This window comes from Alligator sinensis, unplaced genomic scaffold (genome assembly GCF_000455745.1).
Source record: "Alligator sinensis unplaced genomic scaffold, ASM45574v1 scaffold254_1, whole genome shotgun sequence".
In the NCBI taxonomy this organism is placed as follows: Eukaryota; Metazoa; Chordata; order Crocodylia; family Alligatoridae; genus Alligator; species Alligator sinensis.
In genome coordinates this window covers 2314108-2338496 of record NW_005841953.1, presented here as the reverse complement: position 1 = coordinate 2338496, position 24389 = coordinate 2314108, and the positions used below count along the sequence as shown (strand labels likewise).

The 24389-nt window shown below is 39.3% G+C and overlaps 1 protein-coding gene across 1 annotated transcript in view; it reads left to right on the top strand.

The window, feature by feature from the left end:
* Window positions 1-23480, top strand: part of CDK13 (cyclin dependent kinase 13) — a 105223-nt gene extending 81743 nt beyond the window's left edge. Inside the window, 8 exon segments of the mRNA XM_006020437.2 lie at window positions 66-122; window positions 5079-5180; window positions 5291-5368; window positions 8134-8250; window positions 9107-9238; window positions 12825-13030; window positions 16486-17028; window positions 18428-23480. Of these exon segments, the coding sequence (XP_006020499.2) occupies window positions 66-122; window positions 5079-5180; window positions 5291-5368; window positions 8134-8250; window positions 9107-9238; window positions 12825-13030; window positions 16486-17028; window positions 18428-19284 (2092 nt within the window). The 3' untranslated portion in view covers window positions 19285-23480.
* Window positions 23481-24389: the final 909 nt, after the last annotated feature.

Here is a 24389-nt window from a genome sequence, read left to right as displayed (position 1 = left end):
AATTTTGTTTGCAGACCTCTTGATGAGATTATTCACTAAATAGTTATTTGTTCCTTTTCCACCAGAGGGCAGATTAAACTTGCAGACTTTGGGCTTGCTCGACTGTACAATTCGGAAGAGAGGTAAGATAATGCTGCACTGGAGAAAGGATTTAAAAGAAAATATTATACCATATTTTTCACATATAGCCCACACCTTTTCCTCCAAAACCAGCTGGGAAAAATTGGGGTGTGCATTATATACAAAGAAAAGGAATCCCTATGGGTCTGAAAATTTGGCAGGGGGTGGGGTGGAGTGGGGAGGAAGGAGGAACAGTGGCAGTGTTAATTGCCATGGACCTGGGAGCCATGGCAATTAAACACTACCACTGCTTCCCCTCCGTCCCTCCTCCCCCCACTGTCAAATATCCTGACTTGTGGGGTGCCATACTCCCCACCCACACACCAGATCAGGCTGATGCTTGGGGTTGGTACATGGCCAGACTTGGCGTGCTGAGTTCGACTTAGCTGAGTCTGGTGTGCCTGGTCCACCAACATGCTGGCTCTGGAACTACGTGCCATGTGGGACACAGCACCTGGAGCCGGCACATGGGGTTGGACCTGGCACATCAGTGGTTCCAGAGCCAACACGTCCTCAAACCTGGCATGCAGCGCCAGACTCAGTGTACTCCTGGGCTATGTGGTCCCAGACCCGCTGCATGAGGTTGGACTGCCAGTGTTGGATTGGTCTGTGGGCCTTATCTGGCCCAAAGGGCTAGCAGCAGGCTTAGGCTTGCCTTGGTTGTCGCTCTAATTGCTGCCAAGGTAAGATTTTTTTTTCATAGTTCCTTTTTAAAAACAGGATGTATGGTATATTCAGGAGTGGAATCTATGCAAAAAAATACAATAGTACCAGGAGAAACATTTTTTTTTATTCTTCTGTTGGTAGTGCCAGAGTACAGTAGAAATGATTAGTGGGGAGAGAATGAAGAACACCTGTAGTCATGGTGCTTTAAAAACTGAAGATTGTGTTTGTGCGATACCAAGGTTTTGTCTTTTTAGATGTTTGACAAACATATTGGCGTTTTTTTTTGTTTCTTTTCCTCCTAATTGTTTCAAAATACCATTGGTTGGGGGGTGGCTTCTTACTTGAGCATTCACTTGTTGTTTTATGTCCTTTCTTTAAACCTCCAAAGATTAGTGACACCCCAGTTAATCCTTTTATTTTCAACCTAAATTGATTGGAAACAAAAGATTGCAGTGTTAGATGGTCTGCCTGATTGCGTAAAATAATATTTCTGTTCTGTAGTTTAAAAACTATTATCCACCTCTTTCTGCACCAGGAAAGGGTTCAGATAGGAAGAAAAAAGTAACATTTTGCTTGCATTGAGTTTATTCATTGCAACCTGCGTATTTTAATTTCGTCCTCTGGGCAGACAGGTCTGGCGAGCTTTGAAGAACAGATATGGGAATGGTTTTATTTGAATAAAAATTTGCTTTGCTTTAGTTTGTGAAAAGAAGTACTTTAAAATGAGTCTGATGTTACAGTTGAACTCTGCTCCTGTTTGTATTTAAGCAAACAGCTGCAGAGTTTATATGGCATAGTAGTAATTTGTTATAAAGATTTGCACTTAGTATCATGCTTATTTAAAGTTTACCTTGTATGAAAGGTAGTGTGTGGTCTGGTTCACAAAAATCTGTAGTTTACATCACAAGGAATACACATTGGACACTTGAACACATTATACACACACATTTGATTGGTGCCTACCTGATATTGAAAATGAGGTCTATGGTGTTGATGCCATACAGCATGATTGTTTACTATGGATTCCAGTGGTAAGCATTAGGGCTCTGCAAAGCTTCAGTCGCTGATTCAATTCAGTGGAGATTCGGCCCAATTCGGTGGCCAGATCTCCGAATCCAAATCGAATCAGGAGGCCCTTTAATCTTTCCAAATCAATTCGGAGAGAATTGACGATTTGATCATAGATAAAGCTTTAAATGTATTTTCTACATAACTCAATGTACCAGGTGGCTCGTGAATGCTGAGGTGTTGGGGCAGATGGAGCGTCCCAGGGGAGCACAGGGGGAGGGGGTTCCCAGCACACTTGGCAGCGGATGCAGAAGTGGACCAGAAGCACCAGGGTCCACCAGGGAGTGGGTCCACCAGGGAGTGCATGGGGACACTCTCTCCACCCCCCAACCCCGGGCTTGGCAACTGGTGCCTCCTGGGTCTGAGGGGGTACCTGGGGTCCCCTCATGGCCGATCGCTGAGTGGGGGGAGGGTGTCCCCCACATGCTCCCTGGTGGACCCGGAAGGGACCTCTTCCCCTCCCCCCCTGCTCCTACAGGACGCTCCATCCACCCCACCATTGCAGTGTTCATGAGCCATGCTGGTACCTTGAAGTATGTAAAAAGAACCATTTAAACTGTGTCTATGGCCGAATCGCTGATTCTCCAAATCAGCATTGAATCTTCAGATTCGGATTTGGTCAGATTGGATCAGGACAGTGATCCGAATCAACAAATAGAATCTCTGTCCCCAATTCGGGCCAAATCCGAATCAAATACAGCCTGTTTTGCACACTCCTAGCAAGCATGTTTTGATGGTAGTGTTGTTGGTTTCAGTGTATTGTGTTTAGCTAGCTGCATTAAGTTGAGAATATAAATTTGATGCTGAAAGACAGTTTTGCAAGTTGTCATGTGAAAGGAGAGTTGCAGGGTGAATAAGGGTGAATAATTCAAGCCACTATTTGGAAATGTAGTTTTTTCATGGAGACACTTGTTGCAAAGTGAATGAGCTGACAGGTGGATGCAACCCTAGCACAGTACTATTCAGTGTGTGCCAGGCTTATTTAATTTTTGTGTAACTTTAAGTTTTGATACTGTGGTTGCCATTATCAGATGGTGTTGATGTGTAGACCAGGTGTGTTTGTTAATACTTCCTTAATTAATAGAATATATAGCTTGGGAATGGCAAAACTTAAAATTCAGATGGAATAAACCTAAACAGCAACATTATTACTTTATCAACATAATGAAGATTAAAAGCTATCTATGTTGGTTGACATAACTGCATATTAACTTTAGAAGGTTAATAAGAAGCTGGTTAGAAGCTCTTGGCAGTTGATTCGTCAGTCAGGTGCCTACTGAGTGTGGTTTTGACCTGCAGTAATAGCAGTGATTCTGGGTGCTTTTAAACAATTGTATTATATAAGCTTTTCTAAATTTTCACTTGTCCATATTTTGACATTTGATTTACTGACCTAATTATATGCCGTTTAAAAGGATTTGAGATTTAGAATGTTTTACTTTTTTCAGTGATTTCTAGATTTACACTCTCCATTTGTCAAACACAATTTAAAATAGAATTTTTACATAAGCTACAAATTGTATTTCTAAAAGGCACTTTCAATTCTGTGCTCAGCTTGTGAATTCATAGATTTTTGTATATGGAAAGGGAGGAGTTGTCTACATATCAATAAAATAGAATTAGTTTGTATTCACCTGACTTCCACTCAACTCACCACTAGTCCTTGTATTGATAGGCTGTTTAAAAATCATGCCCTAAATTATGAAAAAATATTGAGTATGGCTTTGACAGATTGTGAGCTTGATGGTTGGTCCAATAGGGACCTCACTGGATCCAGCCACCAATCAATTAATTGCCAGCCTGGCGGAAATCACATCAGAACTGGTTCTAGACTCTAGTGCCAACTGACATTTGGCTGATTGTGGGGTACCTAGATTTCAGCTCGGGAGCCTGTGTTCCTCCTGCACTGGCAAGCATGAATGGGGTCTGATCTCTGATCCCTGAATTGCGTGTGTGGCTGGCATGGCAGGAGACACAATTGTTGGGATCAGATTCTATTATAGCTTTAAATGAGCGTTTGTCGGTGGCATTACTCCTGTGGCATTTAAGTTTTTATTCATTTTTTTTTTAAATCTGTTTCTTTGGCATAAATGTCCATGCTTGTGGCACACTTTTAGAAAGTGACTGATGACTTCAGTGCATGGGCATCGCTCTTTTTAGTTGATACTGAAGTCCCCATTGTAGGTCAGTGTCTTATCAGGAGACATTTGCCCTGCAGGTAACTATTGTGGTAGCAGCCATGCAGAACATTAGCCTGAGAAAGGTTGTTTTCCTAGAAACCTCTTGGAGCTGGCAATCTTGGCCAGCACCATGCAATATTCTTGTTTAATTTGAAGTATACTTAGGTTATTCAAATGCATTCCTTTGTACCTGTATGGATTTGTGGTTTGAACTTGATTGTTGTCACTAACAGAGCATAATTTATTCAAGCTGAAATAGGACTTTGCAGAGGTCCAGAATGTATAGTAGGAAAGCTGAAATAGGCAATTCCTACTGAATATTCGCTATCTTCAATGCTGAAATCAGTGCTGTCCACATGGTAAAATACTGGAATCTGAGCTCTAAAACAGTGTTAAACATAATCTAAGGTTAGCATCCATAATTAAAAAAAAATATTGATGAAGGAATGAGTGAAGGAAGATCAGAATTGATTACCACATGCCCTGTGCCATGAGCAACTGAATTCTGTATCACACCGGAAATCCTTCTGTGGTTCCTAAGTAAAGGCAAAAGTAAAAACTCTTATAGCATTAGATACAGAAGAAAAAAGTGCTGTATTGTTATCTTTAGTCATTTTAATATACCCTTCAGTTTTCAGTCTGGTAGAATTCTAGTGGGTTTCTTGGGGAGCTGGTTTTGAAGATTTGGTAGTGCTACAGTTAATAACCTTGAAATCCAGGAGGATCTGAGAAGAACTAAGAGTGGTGAAACTAAAGAGGCTAACTAAATATTGTTAACCTTTAGATTTATTGTCCCATCGAAGTGGGTGATGGTCTTTCATGATAAGGAAGTATTGTTTCAGGCTGTATTTTGGTAGACTCATTTAGGCAGCTTTTTGTTTATTTTTGTATGACGGCGATGATGGTGGACTTAAGCTAGTAACAGGGACATTACAGAAAGTGGAACATTTTACTTTTCTCACTTATTTTTTTAGAAATCTAGACTGTTGTTTTTCTTGCATTGAGGCTATAGTTAAAGTTTGAACTCTCTCTTTTTTTCCCCAGTCGACCATATACCAACAAAGTTATTACATTATGGTACCGGCCTCCTGAACTACTGCTTGGAGAGGAAAGATATACACCAGCTATTGATGTATGGAGCTGTGGGTAAGGATTTTTAATGCAAAAGTAGATTAAGTGTAAGCCATGAACCAAAAGTGAAACTCTCTGATCCTAACAGTTATATTGATGGAATTATGTAAACCTTTATTTTACAGATGCATCCTAGGTGAGCTTTTTACTAAAAAGCCAATATTTCAAGCAAATCAGGAACTTGCACAGCTGGAACTAATAAGGTAATTTGTATGCACTTACAAAACTTTTACTTTTTCATGGGTGCCAAAACAAGGACTTACAGTAGCAACATTTAAAGTATGTCAGAATTGTTGCCCAGAACAAAAAATGGCAGTAACTTTTGGGAAACTGTAAAGCAAAATGACCTTTACTTGGAATTGAGTAATCTTGTAGTCTTCATGGGCTTGGTGAGCTGAGCTTTTTATATATATTGAAGCTAGAGTTGCTTTCTGCTGACTTACTGTAGTCTGTCAGAGCAGGGGTGTACTGGTAGCCGTGTTGGTCTGAGACAAAAAGACGTACAAAAAACTAGAACTCTTGGTTCCAAAATGATACCTTTAAGTTTATTTCCGACCTATGGGGACTTATTACCATCTTATACCATCTACACTTTTCCCAGAGCCTGACGAAGGGACTTTGATCCCGAAAGGTTGCAGAAAAGGACAGTTTTCTTGCCATTTTCCAGTTGGTCTAATAAAAGGTATCATTTTGGAACCAAGAGTTCTAGTTTTTTGTATGTCTTTGTGTCAGAGCAGGGCATTTGACACGCCCTCTCTTACAGATGAGAGAGTAGCTTCCTTCCTTCCTTACTTTGCCTTAGCAAATTAAAGGCCAACATGGAGGTGGACATTTGAAGGACAAAGGGGAGGGCATTGCTCAGGAAAAGATTTTCTGCATGCTGCTGGCTTCTGTTGTCGCTTGGGTCTTCCACATAGTTGCGCAAGGACTTTTGCAGGAAGGAGCTTCTCTGCCTTGCCCCATAAATTTCCAGATCTTTGTAGATGTAAATATTCTCTTCTCGTCACCCCTATAAGTCTTCTTGGGAAGTTCTTGCTTTGAATTGGTGCAGAGCCTCCTTTCCCAGTTCAGCCAGCAAAGTCCTTCCTCTTACTTTTGATATAATTGATGTCAAAAGGAGGAAGAAGTCATACCCTGAAAGGTGGTGGAAAGAGCATATAAGTTAGTCCTAGCAAATGTAATAGAAGCCCAGAACAACTTTCACCTGATCTTTTTCAAGAGAGAGGTCAGTGATGTTGAGATGCCAAAAAGTATTGATTTACATTTACTGTAAATGCTTTACGTAACATGTAGGAAAGCTGGTCTTTACAAACAGCTTTTTAGGAAGTGTAAACCATGGCAGTAGTTATTCTGTTGCTTTGCACTAGTGTAGCAGTTCCCAAACCCTGACAGATTGTGCACTACCAATGATACAACCTTAAGTACCACCGGCAAATTTTTACCATATAAAGTAATTATAATAAATCTGTTAACGCGTAGCACTGACGGGTTGCCTGCGTGCCACAGATTGGGAACTGCTGCACTAGTGAAAATAAATTCATGCTGTATGAGTGTGTTTTCTTTATCCACTAGATGGCAGTGTAACACTTAATTCCAGCTCGTGTACTTCATAGAACTCAGAGTTTTGTATAGATTTAACTGATATAGCTTGCTGTTTGCTTCTTGCTATCAAAAGGATATTCAAATAGATGATCATTAGTTTTGCTGCTTCCTCTTTCCTGATACCCCACATTTGTGTATCACTTTAAAACAGCAGGATGATTTCTGGCATGTTTCATCTGGATCTAAACTGCTTGTGATAGCATAGTTCTTAATCAAGTATTTGTAAGTTCTTAACTTGTAAATATCTTTAGCAGCATCATAGATGACAGGAAAAATATGGCAAAGTTCATCCTTTTCCATTTCCCATCTGTTGAATCCTTCCCTCCAGGACCATATGTAATGCTAAACCAGGAAAAGTCATCATGGAAAAATAGCATTTTTCTATTTTTTTTTTCCGAGTATGCTATAGAACATGTAAGCAAGCATGAAGGCAGAACTTGGACTTATTTGTAGCTTGTAGTGACCTCAAAATGCCATAAACAACAGAAGGTTCTTCATTTGCACAAGTATAGCCTACATAGAGGGGGAAAAAAAACGTTTGCTGTAGAAGCCGAAACCAAATATCTGCAAAGCTGGAAGATAAATTAATTTATGAAAAATTAGGTTTCCAGCTACTGGGCCCACAAAGTTTAAACCCTGTTTTACAATAAATGGCCTGGTTCAAATTTGGATTTAAAAGTCTGGTATTAGAACATGTCAGATAAAGCAAGGAAGGGGTGGGGGGCTCTTGTAGTCAGTCCTCTTGCAGATGAAAACAAAACAGTCACCACCTCTGGGCCTTACTATTCAATTTTATTCTTTCATTGTTAACAGTTGAATTTTTTAAGTTGTCAGTAGAGAGCTTTTTGCTCCTAGCATTTGGCATAGTTTCTGTTCACACCAGAGCTTAGAGATATAGAGAAAATGAACTAAACATGCCGGATTTCTAAACCTAGGAGGGGTTCTTCCAAATTTCTTTCTTGTATGTTTGGTACCTTGCCATCTGTAGGAGACACCAACCTTCTGTTGGGTTACTGGTGATGCTAGCCAGGTGTAGTTAATTCTTTTATTTTGAAAAATACCATAATTGGCCCTAAAGAATCACTATTTAGAGAAGAGTATGAGATGCAACATGAACTTTCAGGTAGGATTTGCTTTGGCCTGTGAAGAATGAGTACCCATCCTTGCTCCTCAACTCACAGTGCTGTTCATGATTGTGGGTTGCAGGCATTTTGTGGAGAGGTTTTGCCTAAACAAGCCTGAAAACTAGACTATAGTTTGTTTTCTTTGTATTAACAGTGCTTGTGTTTATAAAACATGAGCCACTTTCATTTTGTTGTTTTGGTTCTCATACAACTGTTTGTTTTTTGTTTTTTTTTTTATACAGCCGAATTTGTGGGAGTCCTTGTCCTGCGGTCTGGCCTGATGTAATAAAGTTAGCCTATTTCAATACAATGAAACCAAAGAAGCAGTATCGTCGAAAATTGAGAGAAGAGTTTGCTTTGTAAGGATGCCTTCCTTAACTATCTGTATTGCATGAAGTATTTTGAGGACCTGAATGAATGTCATTGTCCCCCAGAGATTTCATTCAGTGCTCACATGTGGAGAAAAATGACTTTAAGTTCCCATCCTTCCCGTGACACTTGATGTGCATGCAGATCTTCTGTCAGTGTTAGTTATGGGTGCTGCATGCATGTGTCAAGAAGGGAGACTTGACCCTAATTTTTCAGCCACCAGTCAGCTTTTACATTAGAAATAGTTGCTTTCCAGGCCTGGGCACACCTGCTTCTTGTTCCTGGGACTAAAAGCTGCTCAGAATACTTGACTCCTTTTAATGCAGTACCCACCTACATCTAAATACATGGAATGGTTACCATTATAGAGTTTTTAGCCATAAGTTTAGTACATAAGGTACATTGTCTGAGCCATGTATCCTAGAATAGTGCCACTGGAGTCGTTTTGTGCGAATAATGAACATGAAAGTTACAGAAAACATCTGTAAGACTGTTTAGAATCTTTTTTCCCCTTCCACTATTTTGGGGTTTAGGAAAATGTATCATCCTGTTTGTATTAATGGAGTCTACTTTGTGTAACTTTAAAGCAGTACAGTTAGTATTTGTAGGCCAATTATTCTTTTTTTTTTTTTTAAAGAAAAGACAAAAACCTTTGTCTGCTAAATTCCGAAGCGTACAGTAATTGTATGCAGCCTTGTTAAAAGGGTAATTTAAAAAAAATGTTTTATTTTAAGGCTCCAGTAATCATACTATTAAAACCTACTTAAAGAGTATTTTTTTATAACATAAAGATGTGGCATCTAAAAATACAAATGTGACACACCCTCTGTTTTTTTGTTTTTTCAGTATTCCAGCAGCTGCATTAGATCTTTTTGATTATATGCTTGCTCTGGACCCCAGCAAGCGCTGTACAGCTGAACAGGCTCTTCAGTGCGAGTTTCTGCGAGATGTGGAACCTTCTAAAATGCCTCCACCAGAGTAAGTCCCTTCCTGTGATAATGGTGCTTATTCAATAAATGGAGTCATTCATATTGGTGAAAATAATCAATAATAGTTTAAATACAAATACTTGTGGTCCGTGCTGATTTTCCCAGTAAGAGAACTGCACAGTTAACTGGCTCCTTTGTCATGACTTAGCGACCTACCGAATTCACAGCAGTAGGCTGCACAGCAGCTCCTTTAATCTTTCAGATTCCTCCCCCTCGCCGCTGATTGGCAGAGAGGCCCCACTGCTCATTCCTGGTAGGCAGGGAGGCAAAACCCGTGGTTTTAAATATGGCACTGTTTTTGCCTCCCAACCGGTCAACAACAAGCAACAGGGCCACTGGGGCCCCTTTGCCATTCAGCAATGGGTGGTGGGGGAGAGGTGCATGGGGGGACCTGAAAAATTAAAGGAGCTGCTGGGCAGCCCACGTCAGCCATGAATTCAATAGGTCCCTAGTCGTGGCAGGACAGCACACACAAGGTTTTAGTATAGTTGGTTTGTTAAACATGGCATATGTCTTTTCCAGAGTTAATGACCTGTGTGTGTCACATAAAGTCCGTCTTTGTTCTTTCTGGGTTGAAATATCTGAACTCACAAGTGGTTGTTGGATCCTAGTGTCTATATCCTGCTCCAACATGTTCTCTGCTGGGGTGTAACAGTTGCCAGAGTCATGCAAAAGCATACTTGTAATTGTGTGGGCTGCAGAAGATTTATGATATTGCACAAATTAATCGTGCAGTTCTGTGGTTGTAGGAACATGAAGCCATAAAACGTAGTGGTGTGTTGTTTTTTGTTTTTAAACAGAGCTATGTATTATAATGTAATAATGTTCGTTGTTCACTGGGATTTTGTGATGGCTGTCTTGTTGTCATTAACAGCGAACATACTAAGAGCAGGGGAATTAGAGGGTAAATATTTCAGGATCTGTGTTCAGCAGTGTTCCTGATACAGTTATCTGGAGACACTGAGCACTTAATTCTAATGTTTTTTGAGTGAGTTGCACTTGCAGATCATGTAGAGAAGCTGAAGTTAGTGGCGTCACATTTTTAAATGAGCATTTTTCATTTAAAAGAAGTGTTTTTTTTCAGGAATTCCTGAGGGAATCCCTACTTAATGACAGTTGCTACTAGTTGGCTTGGTACACTTTCTACTGAAGCCTTTTGTGGGAGCTGGGTGTCACTGACTGAGAATATGGTCAGAGGCAGCACTAGTGGGCACCTTTTAATTGAAAAACAGCCTATATGCTTTAGGACAGTAGTAGCAGGAAAATGTGCCTGATCTTTATTAAAAAAAGACATTGGCATCTTAAACTTAGTTAATTTGAAAAATGTGGTAGATTATTTCCAGTGCAACACTTGTGCCAGAGCCCCCTTGCTAACTCTTTTTGTTTGAATTGCATTTTCCATTTTTCCCCCATATTTTTTGCTCCCTCGCATCCTAAACAAGATACAGAGAAAATAATTAAACTGACTACCTGCATGGCCAGGTAAAAAATGCCCCAAAAAAAAAAAAATGTAGTCTCCCAGCTGTCTTTATTATAGCAATCTTGGGTGTTGTAAGAGTAGGCAAAACATTTAGGCAGATTCTTACTAAGTGAATGTCCCTTAAGAATCCCACTTTATCTGTGAAAAACCCCCACTCACCTGAAAGATGGTTCTGCAGGAGGAAGCTATTTCTGCCTTCTCCCCACAGTATCTGTCAGCCTAGAAAGGAACAGCTGTTCCTTCAAAGAAAGTGGGAGGATTGCTGAAGGACAGATCAGCCTGCTCTCAGTGATGAGTTCTCTAATTTCCTCCCAACTGGTGCTTGCAGAGCTATTTGGCAGGCCTTTGTTCTAATGTGGGGGGAAAAGAAGACAAAGAAGGAATTGTCATTTCTTTCCTCTGACTCCAAAGAACCATGCACTCTTCTTCAATTGGAGATGTGGTGAATGCTCTACTTCATGTTTCTATAGGTGGTGGGAAACACAAAACAAACCGTCAGTCATAGAAGTGCGTACTTGCCATAGTGTCTCCCTCCTATTGGTAGATGAGAGCAGGGGTCCTTTTGTAGGCAGGAGTGGCAAGCATAGAATCAGGGTTGAGCTAGCTCCCCAACAAAGCTCTGCCTTGTTCTCTCAGTTGGAATGGCTCTTGCTGGCTTCCCTTCCTGACTGCCAGATTGAGAGCAGATGTGTTTTTGAATATGACTTGTTTTGCAGGGGTAGATGTATGCCTTCCTGTCCATTGTTACTAGATACATCAAGAGAATACTGAGTATACCACGTATCTTGTTCCATGCGCTATGCCTGCTTCTGCTGAACAGTAATGGATCTCAGCAGGGGTGAAACCTTTACAAGGGGAGTTAGCAGCTTGTCCCATCCCCCTGATCTTATTTTGATACATTTATAGATTGATTTCTTTAGAAGTGTTAGGTCAGCAAGGATGGAGCCAGATGTGTTTTAAGACTATACATTCTTAGCTAAACAGGAATATTTCCGGTCTTCTGCATGTTGAGCAGCTGTACTAGACACCCCAGAAGTGAATGTTACCATCCATCATTTTATCCCTGTTTCTATAGATAAGTCCTTCTATGAGTTGCTACAGATAATCAGTTACATGCAGGTAATTATTTACTGCATTTGACTTGCAGTTAAATGAAAGCAATTTAATGAGATAGGTGGTAGACCCTTAGTTCTTTTGTTTAAAGCATTTTCTACTATAACATATACTGTTTGTGTGCCATACCATGGCTGGTTGCTTTCAGCCCTCCAGCTTGAAAAAACAGCTTCCTAAAAATGAACCAGTTATGCCCTGAGAGCAGAAGAAGAAAGAAGAAAGGCACTGAGTTTACTTAGTTGTTTGTGCTTCTTGACTAGACGCTCGAGCGAGTGTCTGCGGTAGAGCACAGTGTAGACTGGCTGCCTTTTCCTCTGGCATTAGCAGCAGGAGGAAAAGAGAGACCTGTCTCAGGGCTTCAGCCATTATTAAAGGGAAGACCTCAGTACATAACAACCAACTGCATAAATATCATATGCACTGTCCTGATACTGTAGAACAACCCGGCTTCTTGTTCATCAGATTGAACAGCAAAATTCATAATTTTAATACAGATGTTCAAAGATAAGTGGCTGATTGGGTTGCAAGTTACTGGGGCAGTGTTTCCCAAACTTTCTGGACCAACAGGCCTTTGTCAAGAATCAAGATTTGTCATTGATCATCACTGTGTTCCGTTTTATAGTGTGGGTGGGTGGGTATGAGTGGAAAAGGCCGGCATCAACTGCAGACCGCAGCTTGGGAACCATCTGAGAGTACTACGGAGACTTTCCTTTTTATAAAGAAAATTGTCAGTTCCAGGCAGGTAGCTTTAACTGCCATTTCTTTTCCTAGGAGAATGTTTACTATGAAATAAAGGCTGTTGACAAGTGCATTTCCCACGGGGAACGTTTTTGAGGTTTTGCTTGCATTTATGATCTTAAGACATATTTCAGATTCCCAATAGAAAGACTCAGTTTTTTTTTAATCCTAAATTGAGTATTTATTCTAATGTGATGAATTTTCATACACAGAGAAAACTAAATGTTACTACACTTCTTTTCAGCCTTCCTTTATGGCAGGATTGCCATGAGCTGTGGAGTAAGAAACGAAGAAGGCAGAAGCAGATGGGAATGAGTGACGATGCAACAGCAGCTAAAATGCCTAGGAAGGATATGTCTTTAGGCATGGATGAGAGCAGAACCAACACCCCACAAGGCATGCAAACTTCTTCCCAACTCAAAACTCAGGGCAACTCTAGTGTAGCACTTGGTCAGTAATATTTTATTTGTCATTTTTTCATGATGTTAATTGTCTTCTGCCTTGCTGATTACGCACCTAGAAAACTAATGTTAACATTTTCAAATTCCTAGGAACTTTTGGCTTGTTAAAAGGGACAAAATATTATTGCCAAAACATTCATCCTTGTCCTCAGTAAGCAGGCATTCCCAATATGACTTGCATTATTAGCTTTTAACCTTGTGTCAAAACTCAGCTATCTGAACTACTAATACTTTGAGGGTGTTTTTATCTATGTTCAGCTGGGGGCTCCCTATGGTGTCCATGCTAGCTGCTCCAGTCCCAGTTACATAGCTTCTCCTACGATGCATCAGCGTTATTGGTAAAGAAAAGGTGGAGAGAGAGGATGGCAGGACAAACATAGTTTTAAATTCAGTAAAGTTATTTTGTTCCCTGGGCTGTGTTAATCTTTTCCCTTGTTTAAATATATCTGCTTTTGCAAGTCTCTTCCATCTGACAGTGTTGAATGCAGATACTAGCTAATGAGGGAAATCCTAATACAATGGCAAAAACTAGAGAACTACTTCTGTGGTCTTCATGACCTTCAGCCATGAAAGCGAAAACCAAACCTCAAGTGTTTTGCTTGGTGGCTTGTAAACTACCAAGAAGAAAATGCTGATTTGCAAACAATCAGAGGGATAAAGTAGTAGTCTCCTGCAAGTGCTGGTACCCTGGCATCTGCTTTTGCCCACACATTTTTAGGGTGCATGCTGAAGGACAGACATGGTACATCATAACAAAGAGTGCAGCTAAACCTAATGCATAGTTAACAAAGAAACAAGCATGTAAGGTTCAAAACAAGCTTTTGATGCTCCAAGCTAGTATACAATGTTACTGAAGTGGGAGGTCCAAGAATTAAAAGACAATAAATAGATATTCTGTCTGGATAGACAGTTGCCCCAAATCAACTCTCAATTTAACAGAAGGCCAGGGGCTTCAAGTACATTATGAAGTGATGCAGTAATTCACTTTCTGACTGGTGAAGTTTTTTACTACTTGCTGCTGTTCATCCTGTTTCCCTGTAAAACAGCTGTGGGATTCTGCCACTTCTTCCACTTCAGCTGGAAATCTTGGCAAGACTTTTAAACTTTGCTTTGCTTAGTCCTGAAAATTTTTCCCACAAAATGTCAAATATTATAGAGAAACTTGTTAAGGGTCCCAATGGCGGTAGTTATTTTCTTTATGTTGTTATAACAGGTGGCCACTGAACAGAGTACTAGTTGCATTAATCATTACTAATATAGTATTAATGGCACATATCAAATGAATTAACTAACTAATGCAAAAATTAATCATTCAGACCTGTGTTGCTCTTTGCATACATATAAGTATATAAAAGGTGCACCAAGGTCAAGAATATGTAGTAGAGCAGAGAGACTTTTGTGTAATAGTGAACATTTTTGATGTACGCTCTTAAGCTGTGGAACAATGCTGATGAGCAAACATATCAGAAGTATGTAAAACTGCCTGGGAGACATGCTAAAGACCTGGACATGAGTGCACTATTTAAATGGCTGCACTTGTGACTGTGCACCAAGCATTCACATTTCTCATTTTGGGCAGAAAAAATATTAATCCTGGATTAATTGCTGATGTTTAGGTTCTAACAGGAACCCTTGTCATTGGATTTCTTAGCTTAACATATTTATGCGGGACTCACTGAAATTATTTAAGTAGAAACTGCTACAGTTTCCCAGGATGCAGATTGTTTCAGAGGAATCTTTAAACAAACATTTTGGCTAGGCACACTAATACAGCAGTTATCCTCCTCAGCCTATTGTCAATATTTCCTGCACATTTCAAATCTGGATTCCAGGGAAAATCATCTCTTCCTAGTCCTTAGGCCATAATTCAAATCCCGTGTAATCAATCAGTAACAGACCTGATATTTGTTACAGGGCTGATTTAACACATCAAGAGAATGTGCAAAGAATCTGAGGAGGTAGCTTGTTGCGTTGCCAATTAAAATGTCACTGTTTCCGAATTGCCTGTTTTCACTGCGTTCCAACTGCTAGCACCACAGTGCACATCAACAATCAGGTTGATTTAATTCTGCAACATTATGCTCCCAACTGTGCCCTCTTTGTGCCCCCAGCTTTTAATTTCCCTTACTAACAATCTAAACACCCTGACTGCTCAAACAATTGTTGGGTATCATGAAAAGCATTGAGATTCCTTTAGTTTCATGTTTGAGAGCTGTACATTGGCTTGACAGATAAAAAAGTCTATAATAGGAAGATATTGAGCCTTTTGCTTCATTAGAAGTTGTGTCTTTTAATTAAATTAAATCAGCTTGTATCCCAGGCCTTTTTTATGTTTCCATAACTGGCAGATCTGTAATCGGAATGAATTGGATTTTGTGGCATTCCCTGTTAGCAGCTGCAGTGTTAGTACGCGAGTGTAGTATGGAGCCATTTCTTTCTGCTTGACTTAAGTCTCTTTTGAGTGACTTAATCAGTAAGCCATGGAAAAGGGATCCTGCTTCATCCATACAGCACATTTTCAGCTTGAGAAGACTCTAGGCGTGTCCTGGGTCTTTTAAATTCATAGGTCTCAGAACGCAAAATTCAGTATCACTTTTAACTTAGACTTTTTTTCTAGCTTCTCCGTCATTGCCTTGCTGCTAACATTCAAATCTGTGCCTGCCGCCTCTAACAGCAGCTAATGACACATTGCTCTGAAGTTTTAAAACCACGTGTTCACTGATAACCCCCCCTACACCTGCATGTTCTGACTTCCTTGCTTCTTCACACTTTCCTTTCACTTGTGGCAAATAAACTCCTTGTTTTTATTAAAAAATAATGAAGACCGTTTATGTTCACAAAACTATTTGCCTGCTACTCCTAGTCTTATGTTCATAACTAACTTTGTCCATTCAGCTCTTGTTTCCTTTTTCAGTTTGTTTGTATGCTGTTAGCTTTTGGGTCAATTAGAGCCTGGTCACTTTAGCAGGTGTCAAAATATAAATTCAGCATCTGGATGGGAGAGGATATGATTGGAAATGTGTTTTGCAGATGGCCAGTTTTTCACAAAGGGATGTAATATGTCAAAGATAGGAAATTCTGTAGGAACTGGAAATCTTACAGCTGCCTGGAACAGGTGGCCTTAAGCCCCAGCTTAATTGTATTGTGGAAAGTTGAGCTCAAACCTGATGGTTTTCATCTGTTCGTTTTTGTGTGTGTGCATGTGTGTGTGTGTATGCAACCCCTTTAAGCCATTTTCTCAGTATTGGATCATGCTATCCCATTTCCTATAAATGCTCCTCCAAATGCAATTAATTTGTAAAAACTTTCCATGTCTGTGTTGTCAGAGAACCGTACTTTGCCAATTATAGCAGCCCTGGTAGACAGATCTGGATTTGGAGTCACCAAAGTCTGACAATTCTAAGTAAGTTCTAACCTTGTTGGTTTTCTTTTTTTTCTTTTTAGTGAAAACAAGCACTGGACAGCAGTTAAACCAGAATGAAGTGGCAATCCTACTAAATTTGCTACAGTCTAAAACAAGTGTTAATTTGGCACAATTTGCCCAAGCGTTGAATATTAAAGTAAACCCAGAGACTCAGCAGCAACTAAATAAATTAAACCTTCCTGCTGGAATTCTAGCAGCAGGTGAAAAACAGTCTGAACAGCTGCCACCACCACCACCAGACCAGGAGTCTTTAAAACAGCCAGCAGTCACTCAGCCTCCTGTACCACCTGCTCAGCTGAATCAGCCTAAAGTTGAGACTGATGCTACCCAGGCGGCTGTGCAGAGTGCATTTGCTGTTCTGTTGTCTCAGTTAATAAAGGCTCAGCAAACAAAACAGAAAGATCTTATACTGGAAGACAAAGAGAATGGATCAGGAAATGAAATGTCATTGCAACTCAGGCAGCCTCCAGAGCCCAGCACTCCTGTCTCTGGTAACCGGGATGAGATGGACTCTCCAGTTCCTGCTTACCCACATCTGATCAAATCACTGTATTCCTCTGCAGGTACTGACAGTCTTACATGCCGCTAGGTAGTAGAAGGAAACGTGATTAGTTTGGGGGATAAGAGTTAACATGCTTTACACTCCTGGGGGATGCATAATTGTACCAACTTAGAAAGCACAGAACATGTGCGGAAGGGATGGGGTTGAAAGTGAAGTAGTTGAAACGAAGAGGTTTCATTTCCATTTGTCACTTGGAAAGTTGATTGTGTCCACAATTTTCTGCTGACAGATGTGCCGATACTCTGGTGTTTTCATTAGCATTATTTTGGGAGCACCTAGATTCCTCAGTCAAAACTGCAGCCCCGTTGTGCATATGCTCTACAAACAAAGCAAAAGCTAATTCCTCCAAAAGGTTTAATAGGGCATATGCACCCGTTTACTTTTTTGGTAAACTTTTGTTTTCAGAAATAAAACTGGTCTACCCCAAATAATAAGTTTTAACTGAGCAAGCCGCATCTACGGAAATTCTATTTGCGAAGTGAAAATGGGACAGTTTGGAGACATAGTACCGCGTACGCCTCAAATAGTTAGCTACAGCTTCCTCACACTTGTCAGAAGTTGTGTTAAATATAATTAGGTGACTACCTCAGCTATACTTCCTTTTGGTTCAGTTGGTAAATGGTGTTGGCAACTCTGCACAAATTTTTTGTAAGGTATGGTATTGTTTTGATTATAATTTGACCACATGTGTTTTCTGGTTTAGTTTTTGAACAGAACCTTTCTTTACTAAATGAGTTGCTAGCTTTTGATAAAAACCTTAAGCTGCTTATTGGCCTGACAAAATCCCACTGAAGAATCGTATAACTGAGGAAAAGACCCTGAGTCAAATTCACTAAAAATGCTTAAAGACTGCTGCACTGAAATAAAGTCTGACTTAAGATTTTTATTGCATGCACAAAAATGCTGCAAATACAAAAGTAAGATTGCAGAGGGCCCAATTAATAGTTCGACCCTGTGTGCATTTTTTTTCTTTTTCTTCTTTTTATGATTCTTTTGGAGAGAAAGAGAAGGTATAGACCTACAATGGCAACAACAGAGGATATGACATCTGCTTGTTACATTTGGTAGAAGCCCTTCTGTTTCCCAGGACCCATCTCTCAAAGTGCTTTGGTTCATGTTTTCTGTCCACTCTTCTGCACTTCTTGGAATAGCATTTAAGGGTCATGTGCCATTTCCGATTTAAATTGGGTGGTGAGGTAAACCAGGTCTTTGTTTTTCCAAAGCACCTTGCCCCAGTTGCTTTTAAATTTGACTGTACTTCAACTTGATTTCCTTTTAAGTGCTGTGGCAGAGTTTAAGGTGTTCTAGCTAAGTGGTCTTTCCCTTCTGGCCTTGGAGCTTTTTGACTAGGAGATCCAGAATTCTTTCTAAGACTCTTCCTTTCTTTCAAATCAATTTAGGTCAAGATGATGTGGTTAGACAGCCTGAGATGAGGCTTCTAAACCGCACGCCAGAACAAGAGCGCCCTCGCATCTTGCCCCCAGACCAACGTCCTCCTGAGCCACCAGAACCACCACCTCTCACTGATGAAGACCTTGACTATCGGACAGAGAACCAGCATTTGCCTATTAGTAATTCTTCAGGAACAGATCCTCATGCAGGAGTGAAAGCAGCTCTCCTACAACTGCTGGCTCAGCACCAGGCTCAGACAACAGATGAGGAGCCTGTAAAAACTAGTGTGGATTATCAGGCAAGAGACTCCTACGTACCAGGTCCAGACTACAAGGATAACTTTGGCTCATCTTCCTTCTCTTCTGCCCATTACAGTAGTAGTGATGGAATAGGAAGTGGATCGTCTGGGGCATTGGAAAGGAGGAGCTACATTGGAAACTCAGATATTCAGTCTTTGGATAACTACAGTACTGCTTCATCTCACTCTGGGGCTGCACCTCCATCTTCTGCCTTTTCAGAACCATTTTCCAGCTCAGTAACTGGTTATGGAGACATTTACCTCAACACTGGTCCCATGCTATTTAGTGCTGATAAGGACCATCGATTTGAATATAGCCATGGCCCTATCCCAGTTCTGGGAAACAGTGGTGACACTTCCACGGGGTCAGAGAGTACTCATTCTTTACCCACAAAGATGCACAACTATAGCTATGGAAGTAATCTACAGGAAAACCCTAGTGGCATTAGTCACCTGCATGGACAAACTTGGACTTCTCCTGCCCAAGGACCTGGATATTCCCAGGGATACAGGGGACACATTAGCACATCAACAGTCAGAGGGCGAGGCAGAGGATTACCATATTGAGTATCTGTTTTTCCTCAGGCACATCATTTTTATCTGGAAAGACTTTTTTTCTAGCTGCCGTTTAAAGCAGCAGTCCAACAGACTTGAATAATGTTAATTCAACAGCTTTATTTTTATGTGGAAAAGGGTCTTGCATACAGTAGGAAAATTAAAAAAAATGCTTAAAACTCATGCTGTCTGAATACTAGATAAATTGATTGTACATGGTCACAGATTCTAGTTCTGAATTTTATTTTGTATTTTGGCAGTTTTAAGTGGATGCTAAATTTAGGGACATCAGCTTTTTACGGCACTCTTTCAGAACTTCTGAACTATGCACATTTGTGCTTTTTTTGTAAGTTTGGACCAACTTTTATGTAAAAAAAAAATTTTACAACAATCAAAGCAGGGCACTGATTTATTTGGTATTTTTCTTTTTACAGAACTACCTTTAGTCAAAGGTCACTGTCAGTCTTTGCACTGCTTTCAGTGTTATTGTGGAAGGTGTACTTTGTGCTCATTTCAGATAATAAAACACAACCTTTCTCTTGATGCAACCATTTTATAAATATTGGTCAATGTTATTTTTCTTTCCTTTCAAAAAGTGGATGTCCTAGTAAAATAATCCTCCCCATCTCCCACAGGTTTATATGAAAACTATTTTACTTGAATGGTAAGTGCCTTAACATGTAAGCTTAAGGTCTGCAAAAATTCCCTGTACGTGTACCCCTTTCCTTAAAAGTACTTTGTGGTTTGAAACAAAGAATAGTGCTAAATATAAATAGTTACACTGCATAAAAATATCAGTCATTATAGGAGACTTCAGTAGACCATAATTTAAAATATCATTTGTCATTTACGTCAGATGAACCAACCACTTAGTAGCTACCTGGTTTTCTCTTGTTGAAATAAGTCCCCATGTTGATTTTATTAAGTCCCCACATTGACCACTAATGTGAGGGAAAAAAAGGTTTCCTTCACCTCGCTCTTTCCCAAGAGGCATATTAAATATTCCAGTCATCCCGCCATTTCGGCTCTGTATTATATTGGCCTGTTGGGTGTTAGATTTTTTTTTTAAGACGGAAATATGAATTTTTCTTTTAAATGTCAACAACAGCAATTAATTAATTCTGTGTGAAAAGCTGACACTGTCTTCTCTTACCACATATTTAGAAGCGTTATAGAAAGTAACCAAATGTAAATGACCAGTATTTAATACAGCAGCAATTTTTTTATATTGGGTCATGTTCTCTGTAAATTGTGATGGTGCCAACTAACCCCTTTTATATTCGGCTATTCCTTTGATCATTTTAATACTTGAGTTGGATCTCTTTGAACAGCGGATAGTGACTGTAGCTGAAATTGCTACCAGAAACCACTGCTCCAGTTCTAATATTAGAGATTCCAGCATGTTTTTTCTCTGAGAACAGCGCTCTCTCTTCTGCAGAGAGAAAGGTACGACTATTTTGCATGTACTTATGAATGTTTAAAAGCCCATATTGGAAACAATTTTCCAACTGATTATCCAGTTGATAAGTCAGTACATTATGTAACTGCGTGTTTAATTATTACTTTTTAAAAAGTGAAATTTCTACTTAGGCTATTGCAAATGTAGTCTTGTCAGTGACTTTTTGGATTTTCAAAAATAGAAGCCAAAGTTGTCTTATTTAATACTCTGATTCTAATTTATGCCTAATTACTGCATTGTAGTGTGTGGGGGGAAAAAAGCTTACCTAACTAGGTAGCAATTGAGCATCGGCATAGGAAAAATGGTGAGTCTGGTTGCTTAAGATATCCCTGTAAATCTGCCAGTTATCTAAGTTGCCCTCAGTGGAGAATTTTGCTGCCTAAGCTGAAAAGAAATATTTGTGACCTGAGTAGCCTATGTTCAAAAATTAAACACTTTATATAATGACACTCTGTTTGGACAGTTTTTCTTGTACGCACATCTTAGTTTTGTCATTTCCCCTGTAAAATCAAGAGAAAATAGTTTTATTAGTGTCTTAAGACAGGACAGTGTCAGCTACAACTTACTCGTTAAACAAAAAAATCCCACCGTTCTCAGATAGAAACAAAATCCATGATTTTTAATAAAGTCAGGCAAAATGCTTTCAAATCCCTTGAACAACTGTCAGGGATGGAAATGCATGATTAAATGCCAAGCTGCTACACTTCAAAAAGTAAATGCTGGTGATACTTCATTAAAAAAAAAACAGGTAAGTCAGAATAAAAAATAGATTACAAGAACAAATGATCTAACAACAAAATCTAAAGAAGTGATCATAGAGCCTCTTTGCCACTTCCTACTTGGAGGGAAATTTAAGCCAGCAAGATGTTCCTTTCACTTATCTCCTTTGTGTACATACGTAGTGGTACCGCAGTGTAAGGACTGAAATATTGTGACAATTACATTGAAACTTTGGCATGTTTAATGAATGTTAATATGAAATCACTTGACTAATTTTAGTCTTGAAAATACTTAACAGAACACTAACTTATTAAAAAAAAGTCAGTCTTAACTGTATATGTATAAATACAAAAGATTAAAAAGCTGACTTCCAAATGGATCAGAAACAGGCCTGTTGAGAACTGTGAGTTCCTTCACACGTTGTTGCTGGAGAGTGCATTGTACAATTTTCTACTTATTTAGTTTACAGAATATTGGCCTAACATTTGAAAGCATGCAGCCTACAGCACAGGTTATCTGGAGGTGGGGCTGAATTATGCTCATACATCAAATCAAGATGAGAGATCCCCCTCTTCCATCCTATATATGGCACTTGCCAGCGTGCAAACACCCGAAGTGTATTGTGAGGAGCTTAGAGGATTTATGTGGTGCAAAGAGTGTAATCACTCTACTCCCATTCCAAGTAAACTTAATGCATGGAAGGAAGTGTCTCCTTAGTGCACACTGATTTCAGGCAGAGAAATAGCTTGTTGGGCAGTTCTCAGGCTGCAAAAAAAAAAAAGTAACCCCTGGGACTGGTCAGAAACTTCCAAGAACCATTCTAGCCCCCAGTTCATTCAGAATATGGGCAACACAAAGGTGGCTTTATTACCTTTGCTCCCTTTTCCCTGTGGCTGACACCATCTATGCTGCACCTAAGATACGCTAGAAAAAATTGGATCCAGCATCAAAAAGTAAGTGCTCTACAATGCAGAAGAAAATAGTAAAGTATTTTGGCCTTGGACATACTGAAGGTTTAATAGTTCATTAGTTTTCTTGTTAATGTTACAAGAGAAGAAAATAATTAAACATGATGGTGCTAATATGACAGTGACTGAAAACATCTGCAGTTACATGGCTTTGACCCCAGGAAAAGATACATTAATCAAATTCATGATCTAGGAAAAAAGAACAGAAAATTAAATTAATGGGATACTTATTTTGAGTGCAAATATAATTGCTGGAAAGATTAATTATAGATTTTAAAAACAACTTCTGTACTTGTTCCTTAAATGATTGTTTCAAGTTTAATTATGATTTGCTCTCATCGTAATAGGCATAAGATGCCTAATTAAACAGGAATGGAAGGAGTCTTAATGTAACCTCGATGCTTTGAGATTGCTTTTCTTGTTGTGTTTGCAGCAGGAGTTGGTACCAGTTTTGAGGAAGATGTTATACACAGATCACTTAGATTTGTAAATGCTCAGTAAAAAAGTATTTTTTTAAACATTAACTAGCCTAGATAACTAGGGTCTTTCCTGTGGTCTTTATTGAGAGAAAATTCCATCAGATCCCAAAGTACAAGATCTGCCCCTAAGTTTAATTTCCAATAGAGGAAAAAAAAAATTTAGTCACATTTTTTGATGACTTGTTTTAGATTTAAGGATGAAATGGCCCAGAACGAACTTATGTAGATGGGAAAATATTTGATAATGCTTCTTTTATTTCCCCCATAAAAAGGAAGCATTGTTTTGTTCTTCATACTCATGAAGTGTACTGTGACACAAAAAATTCCAGGAAACCTATTCAGATCAAAACTTGGTTTACTATTTACAAATGAAATGAACACAGCCCGACTTAAACTTTAAACTAATTTGTGCTTAACAGAGTTAAGTACCCTTTATTGCAGAAGTTAGTTTAGTGCAAGAAAACCTAATTCAAAATACCAAAACTGTTACTTCAGCTTACTTTTTCTGTTTGTTTCTTTAAGCCATTTGTAATATAAGATGTATTGTGTGACCTGTAAATAAAATACCATGGTAACTTCAAAGTTTTTATCCTTGTTTTCCCTCTTTGGACATGTGCTAACATCTCACAAAAGGACTTCATATTTTACTTTGAGTTAGATTGAACTGCCATTATTTTCTTAACTTGAATACTAAATAACTTTCAGAAGATTAGAAGAGGCTAGAAAGACCTTTTTAATCGATCCACTCATTTTCAAAGAAAAAGAACCACAAATTTGTGTATCCAACAAATTCTTAATTACTGATGAGTATTGTGGTATTAATTCTTCATTCCTATTGCGTCGCTGACTTGTAATTTGTGAAGAAATGTAATAGTTCGAAACAGTCTTGGGTTGTTCATGTAAAACAGGCGAGATGGACGCTTGGTGGAGTTAGACTCCAGGGTGGAGATGCTGTTGGTGCCACCACTGTAAGCAGTGGTAAGGACTTAATGATAACTGGACCTTTTTTGGTAACGTGCTTTTTTATACAATGAATGCAAGCAGTAGTAGGACACTTGAAAGTGTACCAGCATAGAAAGAGTCAATTGGTGATTGTTACCCAGATTTTTTAAGGTTTAAACCAGGAAAACCACAGAGGTAGCAATGCAGCTCTAGGTTTTCCTGTGTTTCATTGTTTTCCTTCTAAATAGATGTTAAGTCTGGGGTTTTTTTGTTTGTTTTTGGTATTTTTTTGTGGGGAGGGAGTTGGATTTAAAGAATATAATCCTTTTGAGCAGGATGATGAAGTATGCAAGTTGAAAAGACCCAGCTGGTTATTACAGAGACAGTATCTAAGCTACAGCCTGGGGATACCTCTCACATTTCGGGAGAAGGAAGCCTTGGTACCAACTACATTGAAAAGCCAGATCTTATATCAAAGGTCTAGGCTGTGTTTGCTTAGTCAGCTGCTGAATGGAAATAGTGTCAAGCCATATGGGAAAGAAGAAAGTG